General features: G+C 41.7%; 1 protein-coding gene across 1 annotated transcript; it reads left to right on the top strand.

Annotated features, from left to right (window-relative positions):
• LOC123878394 (modular serine protease-like) lies at positions 1–24815 on the top strand. Its single transcript, XM_045925591.1, has 15 exons — positions 1–206; positions 3160–3211; positions 4165–4275; positions 5600–5650; positions 6722–6838; positions 7450–7584; positions 8861–9045; positions 11219–11318; positions 11942–12150; positions 13585–13794; positions 21022–21183; positions 21884–22005; positions 22981–23157; positions 24022–24181; positions 24581–24815. Exons 1-15 carry the CDS (start codon positions 167–169, stop codon positions 24769–24771), a joined length of 2022 nt encoding a protein of 673 aa, XP_045781547.1. The 5' UTR covers positions 1–166; the 3' UTR covers positions 24772–24815.
• Positions 24816–26353: the final 1538 nt, after the last annotated feature.

The following is a 26353-nucleotide window of genomic DNA, read 5'->3' on the forward strand; positions in this document are numbered from 1 at the left end:
TACAAATCAGTAACTCTGGGTTTTCCATACCCGACTCACGTTTCAACAGAACATTATTAAATACCTCAGTCTTATTAACTATGTGTATAAATGAATAACTAGTCATTATTTATTATAAATGTGTTTTTTTATAAATATAGTTTAGTGGTTTTGTGTTTTTTTTAATATGTTTCAATATACAAGCCTGGTTTTCCTTGTTTTTATATGTAAGTATATTTTTTTGCGTTATTTTTAATTGCACTGCAAGGAATTTGAAGACGTTTCAAATATTACTATACTTACTTAATTCTTTATTTGAATAATTTTAGTTTTTCCGTGCCTCTAATGCTGTCTGTCTGTCTGTCCGTCTGTCGTGTCTGTCAAAAAAACCTATAGGGTACTTCCCGTTGACCTAGAATCATGAAATTTGACAGGTAGGTAACTAGATCTTATAGCACAAGTAAAGGAAAAAAACCGAAAACCGTGAAATTGTGGTTACATGACAAAAAGAAATTAAAATGTGTTCATGAACAAATAATTAATAAGTATTTTCAATTTTCAAAGTAAGATAACTATACCAAGTGGGGTATCATAATATGAAAGGGCTTTATATGTGCATTCTAAAACAGATTTTTATTCATTTTTATGCACAATGGTTTTTGATTTATCGTGCAAAATGTCGAAAAAAATACCTGAGTACGGAACCCTCGGTGCGCGAGTCTGACTTGCACTTGGCCGGTTTTTTATGTACTCAAATAACTTGCATCAGATGCAAATAAAGGCTATTTTTATCCCGAAAAATTGGAAAATTCCAACGGGATTTCACAAACGATTAATCCACGCGAACGAAGTCGCGGGCAGCATCTAGTCTATATTTTAGTTTTTTGCTCAAGGTTCTTAACTAAATCCATCCATACTAATATTATAAATGCGAAAGTGTGTCTGTCTGTCTGTCTGTCTGCTACCTTTTCACGGCCCAACAGTTTAATCGATTCTGACGAAATTTGGTACAAGGGGACCAAATTTATCCCGGCGACGGACATGGGCTACTTTTTATCCCGGAAAATCAAACAGTTCCCACGGGATCTTTAAAAACCTAAATCCACGCGGACGAAGTCGCGGGCATCCTCTAGTAACTAAATAAATCTAAGGTTAGGTATTTGGGTATATTAAGTAGGTAAATCTAACGGTAAATCTGTGAGATTTTCGATATTGATATATTGATGGTGGTGGATCTATTCGGTGGTTTAAACATTCATCTATACTCTATACTTACTAATAAATAAAATTGGAGTGTCTGTCTGTAATTTCGAAATAACTGGTTATTTGAACGATACTATAACTGAATCACACGTTTTTAAAATTTTTGTCTGTCTGTCTGTCTGTCTGTTTGAAAAGGCTAATCTTGGGAACGGCTGAACCGATTTGACGGGATTTTCACAGACAAGTAGAGAATTGACCAGGAAGTAACATAGGCTACTTTTTTAACCGACTTTCAAAAAGGGAGTTGTGTTTTTCTACCTATGTACACAGAAATCTCCGAGATTTCTGAACCGATTTGCGTCATTTCTTTTATAATCGATAGTGGAACTTTGCGACATTGTTTCATAAAAAATTTGGAGTCCAACTCCTCAATCCTGATGCTGCAAGGGATCTGACCAATCCACGCGGGCGAAGCAGCGGGCATCAGCTAGTATTTCATAAGCGCGATAGGTGGGGGAAATACAGTGGTCGCTATGCGGCCGCGCATTGGTTCTTCAGTCAACCTTTCGTGAACGAACACTAAGTAGGTGCCTACGTGCCTACCTATTGTGAACTTTGACCTTGAATATATATTTTTGCAAATGTAGGAACGATGGGGACTTTACACAGTTTATTTATATTGGTGTTCCCAACATTCGTACTAATTTTTAGCTCTATGCTATTTATTGTAATCAGAGCCTCAATAGCTCAACGGTTATAGGAGTGAACTGAATTCCGAAAGGTCGGCGGTTCAAACCCCACCGGTTGCACTATTGTCGTACCCACTCCTAGCACAAGCTTTACGCTTAGTTGGAGGAGAAAGGGGAATGTTAGTCATGATTAAAATTGGCTAATATTCTTTTTAAATAAAAATGTACCTACCTATCCTTGAATATCTATTTTGACCAGACTATAATCCATACTTCCATACTAATATTATGAATACGAAAGTATGTCTGTCTGTCTGTCTGCTACCTTTTCACGGCCCAACAGTTTAACCGATTCTGACGAAATTTGGTGCAGGGTTAGCTTATATCCCGGGGACGGACATAGGCTACTTTTTATCCCGGAAAATCAAAGAGTTCCCACGGATTTCCTAAAAACCCATCCGCTTAACCGATTTGTATGAAATTTAGTACCGAGGTAGCTTGCGTCCCTGTAATTGATATAGGCATTTTATCTCGGAAATCAAACAGTTCCCACGGGAACTTTAAATACCTAAATCCACGCGGACGAAATCCCGGGTATCCTCTAGTATTACATATTTATATCCCAAACACTGTCGAACTCCGAACCACTTTTGCCTTGCATGGTCGGTCAAATAGGGGTTTTTTTTTTTGCAAGGAAAACCAACGTTTATCTTGGATACTCAGAACTGAATTATTATTGAATACCCAGCGTCATAATTACTACGTATAGGTAAATATTGTTAAGTTGGTAGGTTTTTAGGTTTCCGTACCTCAAAAGGAAAAACGGAACCCTTATAGGATCACTTTATTGTCTGTCTGTCCGTCCGTCCGTCGTGTCTGTCGAGAAAACCTATAGGGTACTTGAATCCCGTTGACCTAGAATCATGTTTGGCAGGTAGCTAGGTCTTATAGCACAAGTACAGTAATAAATCTGAAAACCGCGAATTTATTTTTTTAACCCCCGACCCAAACAAAGAGGAGTGTTATAAGTTTGACGTGTGTATCTGTGTATCTGTCTGGCATCGTAGCTCCTAAATTAATGAACCGATTTTAATTAAGTTTTTTTGTTTGAAAGGTGGCTTGATCGAGAGTGTTCTTAGCTATAATCCAAGAAAATCGGTTCAGCCGTTTGAAAGTTATCAGCTGTTTTCTAGTTGCTGTAACCTTCACTTGTCGGGGGTGTTATAAATTTTTAATTTACACTTGTTACTCTGAAAAACTGAAAAATATTTTTTTTTAATGTTTTCAGTTACAAATCCGGTTTCTACAGCGGTAGTCGACAGTACATCTTATCTTTGCTCGTAAGTAAATTTATTATTTTCGTTTTAGGGTTCTGTACCCAAATTGGACCTTTTTAACATGCGTCCGCTGTTTGTGTGTCCGTTCGTCACATGCACTGGACGAACGGAACTTATAGGATCACTTCGTTGTCTGTCTGTCAAGTCAGGGGAATCAAAACATATAAGGTAGGTACCTAGGTACTTCCCGTTAACTTAGATTCAGAAAAACTGTGTATTCGTGGTCAGATTACAAAAAAAAAACTACCGAGGGTTCCGTACTTGGGTATTTTTTCCGGCATTTGACACGATGAATCAAAAACATAAGTACATAGAAATACCAACCCTTACCGAAAAATATACGCTTCACCGAAAAATGACTGTCTCAAAATTATTTTCACAAAAAAAGACCTAAAGGTTCCTAAGACAGTTTTCCTGTACCTCCTACGGTTTTGGATTTTGCCATACTGTCCCAGTTAAAAAAAACCGGCTAAGTGCGAGTCGGGCTCGCGCACTGAGGGTTCCGTACTCGAGTACTTTTTTCGACATTTTGCACGATAAATCAAAAACTATTAAGTATAAAAATAAATAAAAATCTGTTTTAGAATATACAGGTAAAGCTTATTCATATGATAGGTATTAGGTACCCCACTTGGTAAAGTTATTTTACTTTGAAAATTGAAACTTTTAATTTTCTTTTGTTATGTAACCACAAACTCACGGTTTTCGGATTTTTTCCTTTACTTGTACTGTAAGACCTACCTACTTGCCGAATTTCATGATTCTAGATCAACGGGAAGTACCTACCCTATAGGGTTTCTTGACAGACACGACAGACGGACAGACAACAAAGTGATCCTATAATGGTTCCGTTTTTCCTTTTGAGTTACGGAACCCTAAAAAGCGTTATTTCTTGTGGATGGTACCGAATACGGAACTCTTCCTTCTCAAAAGGTTTTTTTTTACCTTTTTTTTAGTGCGGACGAGTATGCGTGTGGTGACGGAACATGTATAGGCCTGGCCTCAGTATGTGATGGGACTGCGGACTGTGTGGACCAATCAGATGAAGGAGTCTGCAGTGGGCAAGGGTGAGTCGACCATATACAATTTTTAAATCATCATCATCATCAGCCTGTGGACGTCCACTGTTGGACATGGGCCTTCCCTAAAGAGCGCCACCACACCCGGTCCTCAGCCTTCCTCATCCAGCCACTTCCCGCCAGCCGCTTTATATCGTCAGTCCATCGTGCTGGAGGGCGTCCCAAACTACGCTTGCTTATACGCGTTCTCCACTCGAGGACTTTCCGGCTCCAACGGCCATCTACGACAGGCACGGTCTACCCACTGCCACTTCAGCTTGCTAATAGTTTGGGCTATGTCAGTGACCTTGGTTCTCCTGCAGATCTCCTCATTTCGGGTCTTATCCCTCAGGGAAACTCCTAACATAGCCCTCTCCATAGCTCGCTGAGCAACTTTGAATTTGTGGACGAGGCCGTTTGTCAGTGTTCACGTTTCAGCACCATAGGTGAGGATACAATTTTTAAATACATATCAAAAATTGTGAAACCGGCAGGATTTGAACTTGCTTCTCCTGAGTTAGCGCTCTGACCGCTAAGCCATGGTATCGCTTACTGCCAGCAAAAGTGATGTATGTTCATTCAGTAGGTACTGAATTCCTTAAAGTGAATTTCCTAAGTAATCACACTATCACACTATAATATTATAAAGGAGAAAGTTTGTATATGTGTGTGTGTATGATTGTTACTCCTTCACGCAAAAACTACTGGACAGATTTGGCTGAAATTTGGAATGGAGATAGATAATATCCTGGATTAGCACATAGGCTACTTTTCATCCCGGAAAATCAAAGAGTTCCCACGGGATTTCAAAAAACCTAAATCCACGCGGGCGAGGTCGCGGGCATCGGCTAGTATTTCATAAAAAAATTAAGTTGAAGTTTATCATAAAAATTATCAAAATAGAGTCGACCATAAAATTGCTTTAGTACCATTTTATCTCAAAGAAAAATGAAACTCTTAAAGGATCACTTCGTTGTCTGCCTATATGTCTGTCGCGTCTGAAAAGAAACCTATAGGGTACTTCCCGCTTATCTACAACTAGCTGACGCCCGCGACTTCGTCCGCGTGGATTTAGGTTTTTTGAAATTCCGGGAGAACTCTTTGGTTTTCCGGGATAAAAAGTAAAAGCCTATGTGCTAATCCAGGATATTATCTATCTCCATTCCGAATTTCAGCCAAATCCGTTCAGTGGTTTTTACGTGAAGGAGTAACAAACATACACACACACACACACACACATACATACAAACTTTCGCCTTTATAATATTAGTGTGATCGGCAGATGGCAATATCGTATAGACACTTTCTGATTTTCATTTTCTTATTTTTCCAGACATACAGTGTTGGAATGGGATAGAGTAAAAAGGCAGGCGTCTTCTTGCCGGTAAGTTTGTCCTTCACTTACGTTCACCTAAGTACTTATTTAGGCCTATACTCAAGAGGGATCCTTATCTAAGAAAGAAGAATATAATATTAAATAAAATATACTAAGTTTTACTAACTTACTAACAAACACTTGTATTCACATACACACAAGTATACATTCAGATACACACACACACACACACACACACACACACACACATACAAACACACACACATCCACACTTCATACGCTCACCATAGCAATCAAAAATACTAATAGAGAAGTACTAAACTAACATTAAATTAATACTAGATATAAATACTAGATATAAAATGTAAATAACTTAAAAAATAATATGTAAATAATTAGGATTAAGATAAGGAGTAAATAAAGGCTTTGAAAGTACTTATTTATTTTACTAGGCCCAAGCTACAGCTTACCTGTATACTGTACCTACAGGTACAGTATACTACCTATTACTTTTTTAAATCCCAGGCCTAAGTTGTAGTGCCTACTACCATCGATGCCTACTACTTTTAAAAACTTTTTGAAATCCCATTGGAAAAATTCGTTTGCGCCTAAAAGCGCAACCTGACCTTGTTGGCTACGGAACCTAAACAAGTGTAAATTAAAAATTTATAACACCCCCGACAAAGTATTTGAGTTTTCCAAAACATCATTTTCAAATAAATAATTATGTATTTAGGCAACGTCCATCTTGACAGCTTGACATTTGTCTATTGACATAATATTATGAACCTAACGGTTATCTAACCTTCTTTTCTACAAGAAAACTAGAAAAGAGCTCATAACTCTTAAACGGCTGAACCATTTTTTTTGGATTATAGCTAAGAACATTCTCGATCAAGCCAAGCCACCTTTCAAACAAAAAAAAGTAAATTAAAATCGGTTCATTCGTTTAGGCGCTACGATGCCACAGACAGATACACAGATACACAGATACACAGACACACAGATACACAGATACACAGATACACAGACACACAGATACACAGATACACACGTCAAACTTATAACACCCCTCTTTTTGGGTCGGGGGTTAAAAAAGGAATTATCAAACTGTCGCAGCAAGAACCAGTGGCAGTGTCGAGACGGCAGCTGTATCGGCTTCGACGGGAAGTGTGACGGCGCGGTCGACTGCCCCGACGCCAGCGACGAGACCTTCCCACTGTGCCGGAAAACTCAGTAAGTATCAACCGATAGACGTCCACTGGGACCCGTAAAATCATCAGTTTTTCGAATCATGGGCCCTGCTATAAAAATAAAAATAATTCATAAATATTTGTACCAGAAAGTTGTAAAAATAAAAATAAAGAAAGAGTGGACAGGGAAGCACTCACCTCTATAAGAGATCTCTACCAGTGACCCTTGGCAGTGCGAGAGGTTGTAAAGGGAGTAGAATAGGTACAGCAAAGATAGACAGTAATTATGAAAAAAAAAATAGTAGATATCATGTTATAATATATACTTACAAATATTTATATATAAAAATAGACTTATAATCATAAATATATCTTATAATATATACCGATAAATATATTATGTTTATTTAATTAATTTATTTTATTAATATGTTTATGTAATTACCTCGGTTACTCTGGTTCTCCTACGGATCTCCTCGTTTCTGCTTTAATCACGTAGAGAAACTACAAGCATAGCTCTCTCCATCGCCCGTTGAGTGACTCTGAGTGTTCGGTAAGCCCCCAGCTAAAATTACCCATTCTCACCGCGCATCTAGTCCATTCTGAAAATGCGGCGTACGAACGCCATTGTACCAAAACAGATTTTGATTACAGATGCCAGAGCAACTGGTTCAGATGCACGTACGGGGCTTGCGTGGACGGGTCCGCTCCGTGCAACGGCGTGCGGGACTGCGCAGACAACTCCGACGAGCTGCTGCCTCGCTGTCGGAACGAGACCGACGAAACGCGGTAAGGACAACCTCTCTGACGTCAGAGCAACTGGTTCAGATGCACGTACGGCGCTTGCGTGGACGGGTCTGCTCCGTGCAACGGCGTGCGGGACTGCGCAGACAACTCCGACGAGCTGCTGCCTCGCTGTCGGAACGAGACCGACGAAACGCGGTAAGGACAACCTCTCTGACGTCAGAGCAACTGGTTCAGATGCACGTACGGCGCTTGCGTGGACGGGTCTGCTCCGTGCAACGGCGTGCGGGACTGCGCAGACAACTCCGACGAGCTGCTGCCTCGCTGTCGGAACGAGACCGACGAAACGCGGTAAGGACAACCTCTCTGACGTCAGAGCAACTGGTTCAGATGCACGTACGGCGCTTGCGTGGACGGGTCTGCTCCGTGCAACGGCGTGCGGGACTGCGCAGACAACTCCGACGAGCTGCTGCCTCGCTGTCGGAACGAGACCGACGAAACGCGGTAAGGACAACCTCTCTGACGTCAGAGCAACTGGTTCAGATGCACGTACGGCGCTTGCGTGGACGGGTCCGCCCCGTGCAACGGCGTGCGGGACTGCGCAGACAACTCCGACGAGCTGCTGCCTCGCTGTCGGAACGAGACCGACGAAACGCGGTAAGGACAACCTCTCTGACGTCAGAGCAACTGGTTCAGATGCACGTACGGCGCTTGCGTGGACGGGTCCGCTCCGTGCAACGGCGTGCGGGACTGCGCAGACAACTCCGACGAGCTGCTGCCTCGCTGTCGGAACGAGACCGACGAAACGCGGTAAGGGCAACCTCTCTGACGTCAGAGCAACTGGTTCAGATGCACGTACGGGGCTTGCGTGGACGGGTCCGCCCCGTGCAACGGCGTGCGGGACTGCGCCGACGACTACGACGAGCTGCTGCCTCGCTGTCGGAACGAGACCGACGAAGCGCGGTAGGCACCTACCGGCTACCTTACTGTAACAATACTTCAATTTCAATTTCATTTATTTGCTGATACAGGTACATACAGGTGTAAATCCTACTAATATTATAAATGCTAAAGTTTGTATGTATGGATGGATGTTTGTTACTCTTTCACGCAAAAACTACTGGACGGATTTGGCTGAAATTTGGAACGGAGATAGATTATACCCTGGATTAACTCATAGGCTACTTTTTATCCTGGAAAATCAATGAGTTCCCGCGGGATTTTAAAAACCTACATCTCCATTCCAAATTTCGGACAAATCCGTCCAGTAGTTTTTGCGTGACAGACCCACGAAAATGTAATTTAAAAATCCCTATTCCAGTGGGCGTTTCAAATGCAAGAATGGGCAAGTGATATCTTCCGTGGAACATTGTGATGGTGTCAGGGACTGCGCTGATGGCTCCGACGAGACCCTGGAGACCTGCGCCGCCAAGACCTGCCCCGGATACCTGTTCCAGTGCGCGTACGGCGCCTGTGTCGACCAGGGCTCCGACTGCAATGGGGTTAGTATGATATGCTGGTGGCAGGGACTGCGCTGATGGCTCCGACGAGACCCTGGAGACCTGCGCCGCCAAGACCTGCCCCGGATACCTGTTCCAGTGCGCGTACGGCGCCTGTGTCGACCAGGGCTCCGACTGCAATGGGGTTAGTATGATATGCTGGTGGCAGGGACTGCGCTGATGGCTCCGACGAGACCCTGGAGACCTGCGCCCCCAAGACCTGCCCCGGACACCTGTTCCAGTGCGCGTACGGCGCCTGTGTCGACCAGGGCTCCGACTGCAATGGGGTTAGTATGATATGCTGGTGGCAGGGACTGCGCTGATGGCTCCGACGAGACCCTGGAGACCTGCGCCCCCAAGACCTGCCCCGGATACCTGTTCCAGTGCGCGTACGGCGCCTGTGTCGACCAGGGCTCCGACTGCAATGGGGTTAGTATGATATGCTGGTGGCAGGGACTGCGCTGATGGCTCCGACGAGACCCTGGAGACCTGCGCCGCCAAAACCTGCCCCGGATACCTGTTCCAGTGCGCGTACGGCGCCTGTGTCGACCAGGGCTCCGACTGCAATGGGGTTAGTATGATATGCTGGTGGCAGGGACTGTGCTGATGGCTCAGACGAGACCCTGGAGACCTGCGCCGCCAAAACCTGCCCCGGATACCTGTTCCAGTGCGCGTACGGCGCCTGTGTCGACCAGGGCTCCGACTGCAATGGGGTTAGTATGATATGCTGGTGGCAGGGACTGCGCTGATGGCTCCGACGAGACCCTGGAGACCTGCGCCCCCAAGACCTGCCCCGAATACCTGTTCCAGTGCGCGTACGGCGCCTGTGTCGACCAGGGCTCCGACTGCAATGGGGTTAGTATTATATGCTGGGGGCAGGGACTGCGCTGATGGCTCCGACGAGACCCTGGAGACCTACGCCGCCAAAACCTGCCCCGGATACCTGTTCCAGTGCGCGTACGGCGCCTGTGTCGACCAGGGCTCCGACTGCAATGGGGTTAGTATGATATGCTGGTGGCAGGGACTGCGCTGATGGCTCCGACGAGACCCTGGAGACCTGCGCCGCCAAGACCTGCCCCGGATACCTGTTCCAGTGCGCGTACGGCGCCTGTGTCGACCAGGGCTCCGACTGCAATGGGGTTAGTATAGTATGCTGGTGGCAGGGACTGCGCTGATGGCTCCGACGAGACCCTGGAGACCTGTGCCCCCAAGACCTGCCCCGGATACCTGTTCCAGTGCGCGTACGGCGCCTGTGTCGACCAGGGCTCCGACTGCAATGGGGTTAGTATGATATGCTGGGGGCAGGGACTGCGCTGATGGCTCCGACGAGACCCTGGAGACCTGCGCCGCCAAAACCTGCCCCGGATACCTGTTCCAGTGCGCGTACGGCGCCTGTTTCGACCAGGGCTCCGACTGCAATGGGGTTAGTATGATATGCTGGTGGCAGGGACTGCGCTGATGGCTCCGACGAGACCCTGGAGACCTGCGCCGCCAAGACCTGCCCCGGATACCTGTTCCAGTGCGCGTACGGCGCCTGTGTCGACCAGGGCTCCGACTGCAATGGGGTTAGTATAGTATGCTGGTGGCAGGGACTGCGCTGATGGCTCCGACGAGACCCTGGAGACCTGTGCCCCCAAGACCTGCCCCGGATACCTGTTCCAGTGCGCGTACGGCGCCTGTGTCGACCAGGGCTCCGACTGCAATGGGGTTAGTATGATATGCTGGGGGCAGGGACTGCGCTGATGGCTCCGACGAGACCCTGGAGACCTGCGCCGCCAAAACCTGCCCCGGATACCTGTTCCAGTGCGCGTACGGCGCCTGTTTCGACCAGGGCTCCGACTGCAATGGGGTTAGTATGATATGCTGGTGGCAGGGACTGCGCTGATGGCTCCGACGAGACCCTGGAGACCTGCGCCCCCAAGACCTGCCCCGGATACCTGTTCCAGTGCGCGTACGGCGCCTGTGTCGACCAGGGCTCCGACTGCAATGGGGTTAGTATGATATGCTGGGGGCAGGGACTGCGCTGATGGCTCCGACGAGACCCTGGAGACCTGCGCCGCCAAGACCTGCCCCGGATACCTATTCCAGGGCTACATTTTAAAAAAACTTTAAAAAAAAAGTATTTTCTTTCTTTTTTTTCTTTCTGTAATTAATTAATACCAAAATCGTGTTTCAGAAAGAAGAATGCGCTGACGGCTCTGATGAATCCGATGAGCTCTGCAACAGGATCAGTCCGGGAGTCAAACCCGTTACTCCAACACCTACACCACCTACTAACAAGTGAGTTTTTTTTTTAGGGTTCCATACATCAAAAGGCAAAACGGAACCCTTATACCCCATTGTCTGCCTGTCTGTTTTTCGCGTCTGTCAAGAAAACCTATAGGATAGGTACTTCCCGTTGATCTAGAATCATGAAAGGCAGGTAGGTAGGTCTTATAGCACAAGTACAGGAATAAATCCGAAAACCGTGAATTTGTGGTTACATCACAAAAAAAAATTAAATGTGTTTCAATTTTCAAACGTAAGATAACTGTACCAAGTGGGGTATCATATTATGAAACGGCTTTTAACCTGTACATTCTGAAACAGATTTTTATTTATTTTTGTGCATAATAGTTTTAATTTATCGTGCAAAATGTCGGAAAAAATACCCGATTACGGGACCCTCGGTACGCGAGTCTGACTCGCACCTGGCTGGTTTTTTATTATAGATGTTGCAATATGATTACCTACCTACTTAATATTCGATTTTTGGCAAATGTTTAGTTCTGCTTTCTAATCTTTAATTTTTGTTGGCACCATCTAAATAAAAATAAATAAAATATCAGCTAAGTTTCCTTCTCTCTGGCACGTTCTAACAATTTCAATGATTGAATGATCACAAAAAAAAATTTTTTTTTCAGACCTTCTCAAGGGGGTAACTGCAAGCTGCCCTCCTACCCTCAATTCGGCACATACACCGTCACCAACGTCCCTGGAGGGTTGCCTGGTGAATCCTACACCAGCGTGTTCCTGAACATCACCTGCAACCCTGGCTTCGGAGTTGAAGAGATGAGGGACAATATCTGGTGCTATAACGGAGTCTGGTCTAATGAAATGCCCAAATGTGTTCGTAAGTATTCATAGGTTTAAAGATATTTTATTCTCATAAAGACAAAGAAAAGACATTCACATGAGAAGTTAATTCTAAGAATACACTATTCGTCATTTTATTTCATAAATAGTACTCATTCAATGCATTTATCGAAGTTACTCGAATCACATTATTATAATATTATAAAGGAGAAAGTTTGTATGTGTGTGTGTGTGTGTGTATGTTTGTTACTCCTTCACGCTAAAACTACTGGACGGATTGGGCTGAAATTCAGAATGGAGATAGTTTATACCCTGGATTAGCACATAGGCTTTTTTTATCCCGGAAAATCAAAAAGTTCCCACGGGAATTTTAAAAAACGTACATCCACGCGAACGAAGTCGCGGGTATCAGCTAGTTACTCATAATGTGTGCAGCTAATTCAGTTTTAAATGCGTTGAATGAGTCGCAATCATCAATCTGGTTTCCTTATTCTAAGCCTTCTATACTCTATCCATGGAAATAAGTTAGTATAGCGCTCTCTCTGTTACACATTCCCATACAAATGACAGAGATAAAAACTCAGTGGGCGTTAAACATTTTGATTCTATGACTATTTATTTTTGCAATAAAATGGCGAATAGTGTATTCTTAGAGTTAAGTTCTCATGTGAATGACTATTCTATGTCTTTATGAGAATAAATATCTTTAAACCTAAACCTATTCACCAAGCAATCACAAACGAAGCTATGTTTTCAAATGTGGTTAGGGTTCCGGACCTTCAAAAGAAAAACAGAACCCTTATGGGATCACTTTGTTGTCTGTCTGTTTGCCTGTCCATCTGTGGTGTCTGTCAAGAAAACCTATAGAATACTTCATGTTGACCTGGAATCATGAAATTGGGCAGAAAGGTAGGTCTTATAGCACAAGTAAAGGAAAAAATCCGAAACTGTGGTTAAATTTTTAAATTAAAATTAGTGGTTACCTACATAAAAAAAATGTGTTCACGAATAACTTAATTTACTAAATCACATATAGATGGCGCTGTTGTCATTAACCTGCAGTGTTGCTCATAAAAATTTCTAAATATCTTGTACGGTGGTACGGAACCCTTCGTATGCGTGTCCAACTCGCACTTGACCGGTTTTTAGGGTTTCGTACCTCAAAAAAAAACGGAACCCTTATAGGATCACTTTGTTGTCTGTCTGTCTGTCCGTCGTGTCTGTCAAGAAAACCTAAGTTTATCAAATGGGGTATCAGTATCATATGAGAGGGCTTTAGTCATTTAAAACAGATTTATTTATTTTTATGCATAATAGTTTTTGAGTTATCGTGCAAAATGCAAAAAAAAAAATACCCGAGTACGGAACCCTCGGTGCGCGAGTCTGACTCGCACTTGACCCGATTTTTATTGAGAGAGTGAGGGTGTTTTATGATGATCACGGTGTTCTATCTCCATCTAATTTCTTACAGGTTTCTGCAGACTAAACAAGCACCCAAGCGTAGAATACCGCTGCATCAGCACAGGTGCCTTCACAGGGTCCAGAGAATGTGGACCCTTGGAACCAGCAGGGACCATCGTCCAGCCGATCTGCCGAACTCCAAATTACTACTACCCGGGGGTCCTCTCCAATATGAACTGTATCGATGGTTACTGGGACTACATAGCCCTATGCAAGCCAGGTTTGAGAAACCCCACTAATATCACAATAACCATCAACGATAAAATCGAAATCAATATATCCAGTAATAATTTAAATAGCATTATCATCAACAATTACGCTCAAAGCGATAATATTAAAATAACCAACGAAAATACCGATAAAGATATTAAAATGACAGATACTGATAAAAATGTCAATCTTCATAATGTTAAAATAACAGACGCTAATAAAAATAACGTAGGAGCAACCACCAATAAAAGTGACCTTGGTATAATTAATTTCGACAATGATCAAGATTTTAATATTAATATTATTTCTAAAGAAAAACCCAAAGTTGGTACAAAGGTTCCTATTTACAATAAATATGATATTGATGAGGGTGACTGGAGAATGGGTCAAGCTCAAGTCGTCAGACCTCAAGATGGACCTACCAGTACTAGTAATGTTAACCCTGTCATATTTTTCAAAGAAAATTAAAATTTCAGAGGGGTCTCTCCGTCATTCGCTCCATACAAACGTAGTTTCAATTTCGTTTGAATATTAAGCGACCAAAGTCCATGAAATTTTGCAGACATATTCTAGAAACTAATGTCTGTGCCTGTGGTTTTCCAGATTTCGGCTAAAATATTCGGTTTCAAAGTAACGCGGTCTTAAAAATTCATATACAAATCTTCGAGCCCCTGTAATTTTAAAAATACATATTTTTAGAAAAATCTAAAACACCACAGGCACAGATATTAGTTTCTAGAATATGTCTGCAAAATTTCATGGACTTTGGTTGCTTAATATTCAAATGAAATGGGAACTACGATTGTACGAAGTAAGTGACGGAGAGCGAGCCCTGTTAACGGTGCCTACGTCAAAAATAAATTATTTCTTGGTTATTAGAGGGTCCAAAACTTCGTAAAATCCACAATTAGCTTTAATATTATAGAATATAGCTAGAATATTTTTTTTCTCTATTGTCTGGCTTTACAAAGATGAGCCAATGTCAAGTTTGTAGTTATTTGTAACAAGTTAGTTAAACTATACAAATATGGACCCCGTCTGTGCCGGCGCTCGCCGACACACGCACGGCACCCCCTTAGAGCGCTTTTCAGTCAGTTTTAACAAAAAAAAAAAACACTCCAAAAAGGCAGAGCACGCCCGCCAGCTAACACCAACACAGACGAAGTCTACAATATTTTGTATATAAGCAGAGCATGCAGGTTTCCGAATCTGACTTCCTGATCTGGAAACCTAATTCGGAAACCGAACGTTTGCAGCCAGGCTTAGTTGGAAATAACCATTGGCAATGGTTTTAATAATGCCACTGATAAATAAATTAATTAATATTAAACAAATAAATATTAATATATGTTGGAAATAACTATAGGCTATAACTATAGGAAATAATTCTAATAATGCGATAAATATTAAAATATCCAAAGATAGGCTTCCTAACCAAATACTCAAAGTAAGTAAAATTAATTGATACTCCAGGCATTTTTTAAATATTATGTTATAATATTTGCGTCTTGTACTTAAATCCAATAGGTTGTGTAAACTCCTGAAACTTCGCTTAGGGTGCCTGTCCATTGGAGCGGAGATATGTGTTCTTAGGACCTATTAGAAATTATTGAAATTGAAATTTATTTATTTGCTGAATATGAGTTGAGTATCTTCAAAATAAGATTATTGAGAAATAACTAATAAAATTATCCCGTAATCTAAATTGATTACGACTCCGTTCCACGCCGTTCTGCTTCGATGGATAGGCATCCTAAATTTTGGCATATTTTGATTAAATAATGGCAGTGTCTAGCCAACAAGAGATCGTAAGTATAATAAAAAACCGGCCAAGTGCGAGTCAGACTCACGCACTGAGGGTTCCGTACTCCTACCTGCCAAATTTCATGATTCTAGGACAACGAGAAGTACCCTATAGGTTTCTTGACAGACACGACGGACAGACAGACAGACAAACAACAAAGTGATCCAATAAGGGTTCCGTTTTTTCTTTTGAGGTACGGAACCCTAAAAAAACCGGCCAAGTACAAGTCAGACTCGCGCACTGAGGGTTCCGTACTCAGGTATTTTTGCCGACATTTTGCACGATAAATCAAAAACTATTATGCATAAAAATAAATAAAAATCTGTTTTAGAATGTACAGGTAAAGCCCTTTCATATAATACCCTTGGTATAGGTATCTTACCCAGAAAATTGAAAATACTAACTAATTTATTTTTTTGTGATGTAACCACAAATTCACGGTTTTCGCATTTTTTTGTTAAGTTGTGCTATAAGACCTACCTACCTGCCAAACAGGATTCTAGAGCAACGGGAAGTGCCCTATAGGTTTTCTTGACAGACACGACAGACGGACAGATAGCAAAGTGATCCTATAAGGGTTCCGTTTTTCCTTTTGACGTACGGAACCCTAAAAACCACTTGTGGCAATGTGGCAAGTAAACACTGCCTAAAATAATTGCGAATAAGTTGGAGTAAGTTCCTAAACTAAAATCGACTTGGTTAAAGTTCCTATAACACCTAAAATTTTGTTTGGCATTACTTAGTACTATTAGTACTTACTTAGTATTATTCTGCTGTCCTAACGAAGAGAGCAATAACTAGGTTTCGACTACTTTCGAGATATTCGCGGTAATGATTAGCTACTTACAAATCGTAATATTACATATTGCAGTTTTGATAACCAACAGAACCGAAACTACTGAAGATACAAAAAAGACGTCTAAGGCGAAAATATAGAGCTCATTTTCCTGATTACCCTAACGAAGAGAGCAATAACTAGGTTTCGACTACTTTCGAGATATTCGCGGTTATGATTAGCTACTTTACTTACAAATCGTAATATTACATATTGCAGTTTTGATAACCAACAGAACCGAAACTACTGAAGATACAAAAAATACGTCTAAGGCGAAAATATAGAGCTCATTTTCCTGATTACCCTAACGAAGAGAGCAATAACTAGGTTTCGACTACTTTCGAGATATTCGCGGTTATGATTAGCTACTTACAAATCGTAATATTACATATTGCAGTTTTGATAACCAATAGAACCGAAACTACTGAAGATACAAAAAAGACGTCTAAGGCGAAAATATAGAGCTCATTTTCCTGATTACCCTGTACGGGAGCTGTGTGTCTGTGTGCTCGACCGTACCAATAGGGAAATTTCCCAACCGAGCGGTGTTGTGCTCGGTGGCGCCAGCTGGGCCGACGGTTGTGCGTCGAAACTCCTATATATAGTGCAATCTGGTAAACGCTCTGTCAATGCGATTGGAAGTTGCGTGTTCCATTTTGAGTTTTCAATTAGGCTACCCGTGCTGCCATCTAGTGTTTCGAGCGTTGTTGATTCATTGGGTTTAGAAGCGACATCTTCTTGCGAATGTGGCAACCGCTACAACCCTAACGAAGAGAGCAATAACTAGGTTTCGACTACTTTCGAGATATTCGCGGTTATGATTAGCTACTTACAAATCGTAATATTACATATTGCAGTTTTGATAACCAACAGAACCGAAACTACTGAAGATACAAAAAAGACGTCTAAGGCGAATATATAGAGCTCATTTTCCTGATTACCCTAACGAAGAGAGCAATAACTAGGTTTCGACTACTTTCGAGATATTCGCGGTTATGATTAGCTACTTTACTTACAAATCGTAATATTACATATTGCAGTTTTGATAACCAACAGAACCGAAACTACTGAAGATACAAAAAAGACGTCTAAGGCGAAAATATAGAGCTCATTTTCCTGATTACCCTAACGAAGAGAGCAATAACTAGGTTTCGACTACTTTCGAGATATTCGCGGTTATGATTAGCTACTTACAAATCGTAATATTACATATTGCAGTTTTGATAACCAACAGAACCGAAACTACTGAAGATACAAAAAAGACGTCTAAGGCGAAAATATAGAGCTCATTTTCCTGATTACCCTAACGAAGAGAGCAATAACTAGGTTTCGACTACTTTCGAGATATTCGCGGTTATGATTAGCTACTTACAAATCGTAATATTACATATTGCAGTTTTGATAACCAACAGAACCGAAACTACTAAAGATACAAAAAAGACGTCTAAGGCGAAAATATAGAGCTCATTTTCCTGATTACCCTAACGAAGAGAGCAATAACTAGGTTTCGACTACTTTCGAGATATTCGCGGTTATGATTAGCTACTTACAAATCGTAATATTACATATTGCAGTTTTGATAACCAACAGAACCGAAACTACTAAAGATACAAAAAAGACGTCTAAGGCGAATATATAGAGCTCATTTTCCTGATTACCCTAACGAAGAGAGCAATAACTAGGTTTCGACTACTTTCGAGATATTCGCGGTTATGATTAGCTAATATTACATATTGCAGTTTTGATAACCAACAGAACCGAAACTACTGAAGATACAAAAAAGACGTCTAAGGCGAAAATATAGAGCTCATTTTCCTGATTACGGATATGGTCTTAAGTCAATTTGCCCAAAAACTCGACTTATTGCACTCTTTGTTAGGACGGCAGCATTAGTACTTATCTTACTTACCTACATTCATTGTTGCACCTTGACTTACTACTTATTACTTTACTTTATTTGATTAGTACACCTTCCACTTTCTTTAATTTTTATTATCTCCTCACCCTAAGGTTGCCTGGAAGAGATCGCTATTTTAGCGATAAGGCCGCCTTTTGTACATAAATCTATAATGTTATTTATACAGGGTGTTTGGTAATTAGTATATAATGACGACACGTACCCATGCTACTTTGATCTGATAAACACAACGCTGAAGTATAATGACGAAATAAAATTATAAAAATTTCCATACATTTTTTTTTAATGTCTAAGTTTTCATGGCCTTAACGTGCTCTAACTCACTGAGATCGTTGGCCTCGGCCTATCTAAAGATGGCCAACGATCTCAGTGAGTTAGGGCACGTTAGAGTCATGAAAACTTTGACAAATTTTTTTTTATTTCGTCATTTTACTTAGCATTGTGTTTATCAGATCAAAGTAGAATGGGTACGTGTCGTCTTTATATTATACTAATTACCAAACACCCTGTATATTACTATGTCTTGTTGGTGTACAATAAAGAATATTTTACTTTTACTTTACTTTACTTGAAGTATTATTAAATACTTAGATATCTAGGTATTTAGATGTAACTTTGTACAACTGTTAGTAAACTGTAAAAAAATATAATAATATAATGTGGGAAGTTATCATAGAATTGTTGATAAGATAATAGAAATGGTCACGGGGCACGGTTTTGTAGTTTCACTGAATTCTAGCTAGTCATACAAAAATAACTTAAAAACCCAAGGGTCTTTAGCTTACAAAGCAACTGTAATTTGTTACGTTACCTATGCAAATAAGGCTGTTTTTACAATAAAGGCCTGTACGGACGAGGGACAGTGCTCGGTGTAAGTACCTTACCCCAATACGGCGAAGCCAAAAGGAAGGGTTATGATTGTCCGATAAAATAGGTCGCTTACTGGATCGAGAAACGCTCACGAAAGACAGGCCTCATTAGCACGAGAGATTTTTTAATGTTCGTTAAAAAAGCGTCCAAACAGAACAAATTTATGTATTCCCAAGTATATGTTCACACGTAAACGCTTTTTTATATGAAACATTTTTTTTAAATGAGGCCTTAAAGTACTTCGGCACAAAAAGTCCCCCGAATATCCGAGGAAATCAATAGACTGGTCTGCACAAACGGGCGGAGTGCTCGAAAAAAAATAGAACTATCGTTTTAACGCGCGTCGACGCACACTGCGGATTATAGTCCGTTGAATGCTCGAGAATTTGTTCGCTTTTGGCCTCAGACAAAGAATCAAGGTGGACTCGACAACAAAATAATAACGCCTTGTTAGAGCAAGCTAAGTGTAGGTATGGAAAAGCCCTGAAAAGTAAAAAAGATAAAAAAACATTTTTTTTTTGTCTTTGTCATAGTTTAGCTTTGTTTTCTTAGGCACAGTTGTCATCTGTGCCCAGCAAGCCTCTAAGATAGTAATTTATTGCGAATATAACTAGTTTTTATGTAGTTTTCTGTTTTAAATTAATAATAAGGTGCGTAGAAAGCCGTTGCTGTGTGATCGGCTGAAACAGTCGTAGCGAGCGCAAATTAAGAAATGTAACCTTTCATTCGTAAGTAGGTATGATTTCTTTTGTTGTTTTGTCCCTTTCGACAAATCCACCTTGATTCTTTGTCTGAGCTTTTAGCAAACAAATGGTCGCCAGTGTGTGTTGAGTCCGTGGCAAGTTTTTATTTACGCTTTGGGCATTTCTGTGCTCCGTGGACAAAAATCCCTCGTCTGCGAAGCTTATGTACCAATAGACATCTGTTCTGTGACAAAACTCCACGCTTCCATACCATTTCTATGTCTAATCTGAATTCTGTGATAGTCTTCAAATTGTAATGTTAACAGGATGTTTGGTTTGAAAATAAAGTTTTATACCTATTTTTAAAATTAGTAGTTTGATTTTAACCTTCATCCTTCACGTCCTTTTAACATTACCTTTTCCATTTACGGCCCTACCTACTGATAAAAAACCGGCCAAGTGCGAGTCAAACTCGCGCACTGAGGGTTCCGTACTCGGGTATTTTTTCCAACATTTTGCACGATTAATCAAAAACTATTATACATAAAAATAAATAAAAATCTATTTTAGAATGTACAGGTAAAGCGCTTTCATATGATTCCCCACTTGGTATAGTTATCTTACCTACTTTGGAAATTGAAACAAATTTTAATTTTTTTTTTAAATCATGTAACCACAAATTCACGGTTTTCACATTTATTCCTGTACCTATCTGTGCTATAAGACCTACCTCTCTGCCAAATTCCATGATTCTAGGTCAACGGGAAGTACCCAATAGGTTTCTTGACAGACAGACAGACAACAAAGTGATCCTATAAGGGTTCCGTTTTTCCTTTTAAGGTATAGAACCCTAAAAATCTATATAGTAATAGATATAAAACACTTGTATGTGCTTTAATATACTTTTATTCGACTCTTTGCTTATTTTATTAATTTACAAATGTAGCACAATGACCACTTCCATTCTACGCGTCACCAGAGAGTGCGTAGAGCACAGAGTACCATAGACTCTTGTAGAATGTCAGAGGGAGCTAGGCCACGCATAGACTATCAACAACGCCACCTAACAATAGGTACGAGGATTTGAAATCCTCTAGCCTCTTCAGTGTCGTGGAATATATTTTCAGAGTGTGGAACGATCACGCCTTTGGCCAAACCCCTCATAATAGGGGGTCGCACGGCCAAGAAGGGGGAGCTGCCATGGCACACGGGCATCTACGACAAGATGTACAACCCCTACATGCAAGTCTGTGGCGGCTCTCTGATCTCCACAAACGCTGTTATATCAGGCAAGTAATACGTGTTATAGTCTACTAAGAGGATGCCGTGACTTCGTCCGCGTGGATTTAGGTTTTTAAAGATCCCGTGGGAACTGTTTGATATTCCGGGATAAAAAGTAGCCTATGTCCGTCCCCGGGATATAAACTAACCCTGTACCAACTTTCGTTAAAATCGGTTAAACTGTTGGACCGTGAAAAGGTACCAGACAGACAGAGACACTTTCACATTTCTAATATTAAGTACTAGAGGATGCCCGCGACTTCGTCCGCGTGGATTTACTTAGGTTTTTAAAGATGCCATGGAAACTGTTTGAGTTTCCGGGATAGAAAGTGCCTATGTCAATTACGGGGACGCAAGCTACCTCGGTACCAAAAAGTAGCCCATGTACGTCCCCGGGTTATAAGCTAACCCTGTACCAACTTTCGTTAAAATCGGTTAAACTGTTGGGCCGTGAAAAGGTAGCAGACAGACAGAGAGACAGACACACTTTCGCATTTATAATATTAAGTATGAATATTGAATCGGTTGTATTTTTTCGCTATTGAGGTGAAAAGTTGTATGTATCTTGTGCCTTTGAATCCCTCGCTACCTTCAGGATTCTTACTATACTAATTACTAAGAATCCTTCGCTCAAACCAGGCACTCGCAACAAAAATGAACTTTGCTATCTTCTTGAACAAATAATAATTATTGTTGGTCTGTCTCCAGCCGCCCATTGCTTCTGGAGCGACTCGGAGAAGAAGCTGCCAGCCGCCAACTACGCCGTGGCTGTCGGCAAGCTGTACCGGCCCTGGAACAATGTCAAAGACGAGGGCGCGCAGAAGTCTGACGTAAGGCTTACCAGCTTCCATCTTCGTTTCACTCCCTCGTTGTTTACTGAAGATCTTGGCTCCTTTCCAATCATCATGATCAACCAATTTCCGCCCCACTACTGACCACTACCGAGTACGGGTCTCCTCGCAGAATGAGAAGGGTTTAGGTCATAGTCTGCCACGCTGGCCCAATGCGGATTGGCAGACTTCACACACCTTTGAGAACATGGAGAACTCTCAGGCATGCAAGTTTCCTCACGATGTTTTCCTTTCCTTTTTCCAATATCCTCTTTAATTTAAGACTAGCTCTTCGTCCGCGTGGATTGAGGTTTTCGAAATCACGTGGGAACTCTTTGATTTTCCGAGATAAAAAGTAGCCTAGGTGCTAATCCAGGATATTATCTATCTCCATTCCCAGCCAAATCTGTCTAGTAGTTTTTGCGGGAAGGAGTAACAAACATCCACACGTCCGACGTTTACAGAATTGATACAATGTAGTCCGTACAAAATGATTTCTCAGTTCTCACGCGTCATTTTAACTCTATGGGTATAAAGTTAAAACTTCACATCGCCGGGTAAATTGATCCGTACCGCCCGGGTCTTTTAGAAATCAAAAGAGGGGTCTCTCCGTCACTCGCTCCATACAAACGTAGTTCGTCTCTCATTTGAATACTAACCAATCATACTCGATGGAATTTTGTAGAAACGTTCCGGGAACTAATATCTATGCCTGTGGTTTTCCAGATTTCCGTTAAAATATTCGGTTTCAAAGTTACAGTCTTATTAATTCACATACAAATCTTTGAGCCCCTGTAATTTTAAAACTACATATTTTTAGAAAGATCTAAAACACCACAGACACAGATATTAATTTCTAGAATATGTCTGCAAAATTTCATGGACTTTGGTTGCTTAGTATTCAAATGAAATTGGGACTACGATTGTATGGAGTAAGTGACGGAGAGAGCCCTGTTAACCATTGGTTTTTTGCAGGTTGCAGAAATAAAGCTAACTCCCCGCTACCAGGGCGCGGCTGCCAACTACCAGGATGACATAGCCATAGTGCTAGTGGTGACTCCGTTCGTGTACCAGCCGTCCATACGGCCCGTCTGTATCAATTTTGATGTGCTTTTCGATTTGCAGCAGATGACTCCGGGCACAATGGGAAAGGTATTTGTATAGGGAATTCAGCTTTTTAGGTCCAAAGTTTTGACCTGAGTGTTGACGAGACAGGAATATTTAAGCACTAGCTGATACCCGCGACTTCGTTCGCGTGGATGTAGGTTTCTTAAAATTCCCGTGGGAACTCTTTGATTTTCCGGGATAAAAAGTAGCCTATGTGCTAATCCAGGGCTATAATCTATCTCCATTCTAAATTTCAGCCCAATCCGTCCAGTAGTTTTTGCGTGAAGGAGTAACAAACATACACACACACAGACACACACACATACATACAAACTTTCTCCTTTATAATATTAGGTGATACATATTAATTGACTGTACGCTTATTCGAAGCTTAATAAATGAGATAGACACTATATTTCCCCCCTTTATATATATTTTACCTACTCTATCATATTTTTGTCTCATTCTAACACCACTACATTCATTCAAATCTAGATTTTGTATTTTTTCGCTATTGAGGCTATACATCACGTGGTAGCAAAGTTTTTTTCTATCTCTCGTCTGGCTTTACAAAGATTAGCCAATGTCAAGTTTGTAGTTATTTGTAACTAGTTTAAACTATACAAGTATGGACCCGTCTGTGCCGGCGCTCGCCGACATACGCACGGCACCCCCTTAGAGTGCTTTCCAGTCAGTTTTAACAAAAAAAAACACTCCAAAAAGGAGGAGCACGCCCGCCAGCTAACACCAACACAGACGAAGTCCTAGCAAAGTTTAATATTTCTGTTTCTTGTGCCTTTGAATCCCTCACTAGAGTGTAGTGAGAGATTCAAACTAAGCGCTCGTAACAAAAAAGAACTCTGATCAAATAACTATTGCTTATATTTTAATGTTCGCTTCTTCACCCAGGTAGCAGGCTGGGGTCTGACCACATCAGCGGGCGGCGCGTCGCAGATCCTCAAGGTGGTGGAGATGCCCGTCGTCGCCATCGACGAGTGCCGCGCGCGCTCGCCTGTCAGCTTCCGGGTTCACTTGACGAGCGACAAGATATGCGCCGGGTACACTAATGGTGAGATCAGGTAGCAGGCTGGGGTCTGTACGGGAGCTGTGTCTGTGTGCTCTGCCGTAACAATAGGGAAATTTTCCCTACGAGCGGTGTTGTGCTCGAGGCGCCTGCTGGGTCGACGGTTATGCGTTGAAACTTCTATATATATAGTGCAATTTGATAAACGCTCTGTGGATGCGATTGAGAGTTGCGTGTTTCTCCTTGAGTTTCGATTAAGCTACCCGTGCTGCCACCTAGGCCGTGGGTCGTGTATCGAGCGTTGTTGATTGATTGAGTTTAGAAGCGACATCTTCTTGTGAATGTGGCGACCGCTACAGGTCTGACCACATCAACGGGCGGCGCGTCGCAGATCCTCAAGATGCCCGTCGTCGCCTGTCGGCTGACGCGTTTCTTGTCGTGCAGGTACGACGCTGTGCCAGGGCGACAGCGGCGGCGGGCTGGCGTTCCCCGCCGTGGAGCAAGCGACGGAGCGCCACTACCTGCGCGGCGTGGTGTCCGTGTCGCCCGTCAGCGACGACGCGTGCAACCAGGACACGCTGGTCGCGTTCACGCAGGTCACCAAGCACGAGCACTTCATCAAGCCCTACCTGTAAACACAGTCGGACAATCGTAATGTGACAATAAATGCCGAGCTTTTACCCTCAAAAAAGGTTTTGGGCACAGCCACCCGAAAATCGGCCAAACGCTACTTAGTCAGAGTATGAATTCTCTCATGATCGTATAGTGCATTCCTACAAAGGAGATGTTTACAAAATATATGACGCCCTGAACAAGATTTTGTCACTACAAAATCTGACCAAGATTTTATCACTACAAAACCTTGGTCAGGGCGTCATATAGGTAGGTACTCGTACCTAGCTAGTTCCACGTGGGCAAAGCCATGGGCCAAACACTAGTAAACTAATAAACCTGTCAAATATTAGTTTAAATTCGCTCACAAAAATTACAAAGGCAAATGTGTGTTTGTTTGAAAATAGCAGTATCACATTTAGGCCTCATTCACACGAGAGCTTTTATAACGTCCGTCCGTCCAAATCCAACAAAAGCAAAAGTCCGTAAGCATCCAAAGAGAACAAAATATGTATTCCCAAGTATCGTTTACACGTAAAAAGGCGTTGACGTGTTAACAGATATTTGGGAATACATTTGTTCTATTTGGACGCTTTTTAACGGACGTTAAAAAAGCTCTCGTGTTAATGAGGCCTTAGACTTATCTATTAAACCGATTTTTAATTCCCGACCCAAAATGAGGGGTGTTATATTATTTTTGACGTGTGTAGATACAAATGTCTGTGGCATCGTAGCTCCTAAACTAATGAACCGATTTTGATTTAGTTTATTTTTGTTTGAAAGGTGGCTTGATCGAGAGTGTTCTTAGCTATAATCCAAGAAAATCGGTTCAGCCGTTTGAAAGTTATCAGCTCTTTTCTAGTTACTGTAACATTCACTTGTCGGGGGTGTTATAAATTTTAAATTTACACTTGTTACACAAGTTGTTTAGTACCAAGCATTTAGCTTTTTCGTGGCAATTATTATGAGTTAATTACAAAATACTGCACGTATAGATAGCGGGCGAAAAAAAAATAAAACAAAAGTTGTGTTTTCACAAATCATTGTAATTAATAATACAGTTTTTGTCAAGTATATTCCCTATTCAAAATTTCACTTTACACCAGTGTGAGTTCTCATGTGCCTCACTAATTGACCACTTTGGACGCATTCATATTTGCACAATTTACAATGATATGGCTTCTCACCAGTGTGAGTTCTCATGTGCCTCCCTAAATCACAAGTTGATAAAAACTTACTCTCGCATAACTTACATGGATATGGTTTCTCACCAGTGTGAGTTCTCATGTGCAAAACTAAATCACTATTATAGTTACATTTATATTCGCATTACTTACAACAATATTATGGCATTTCACCAGTGTGAGTTCTCATGTGCCTCCCTAATTGACCACTTTGGGCGCATTCATATTTGCATAATTTACAATGATATGGCTTTTCACCAGTGTGAGTTCTCATATGCTCCACTAAATGACTACTTCGGGCGCATTTATATTTGCATAATTTACAATGATATGGCTTTTCACCAGTGTGAGTTCTCATGTGTCTCCCTAATCTACTACTTCGGGCGCATTTATATTTGCATAATTTACAATGATATGGCTT

Source organism: Maniola jurtina, chromosome 26 (assembly GCF_905333055.1).
Source record: "Maniola jurtina chromosome 26, ilManJurt1.1, whole genome shotgun sequence".
NCBI classification, from domain to species: Eukaryota; Metazoa; Arthropoda; class Insecta; order Lepidoptera; family Nymphalidae; genus Maniola; species Maniola jurtina.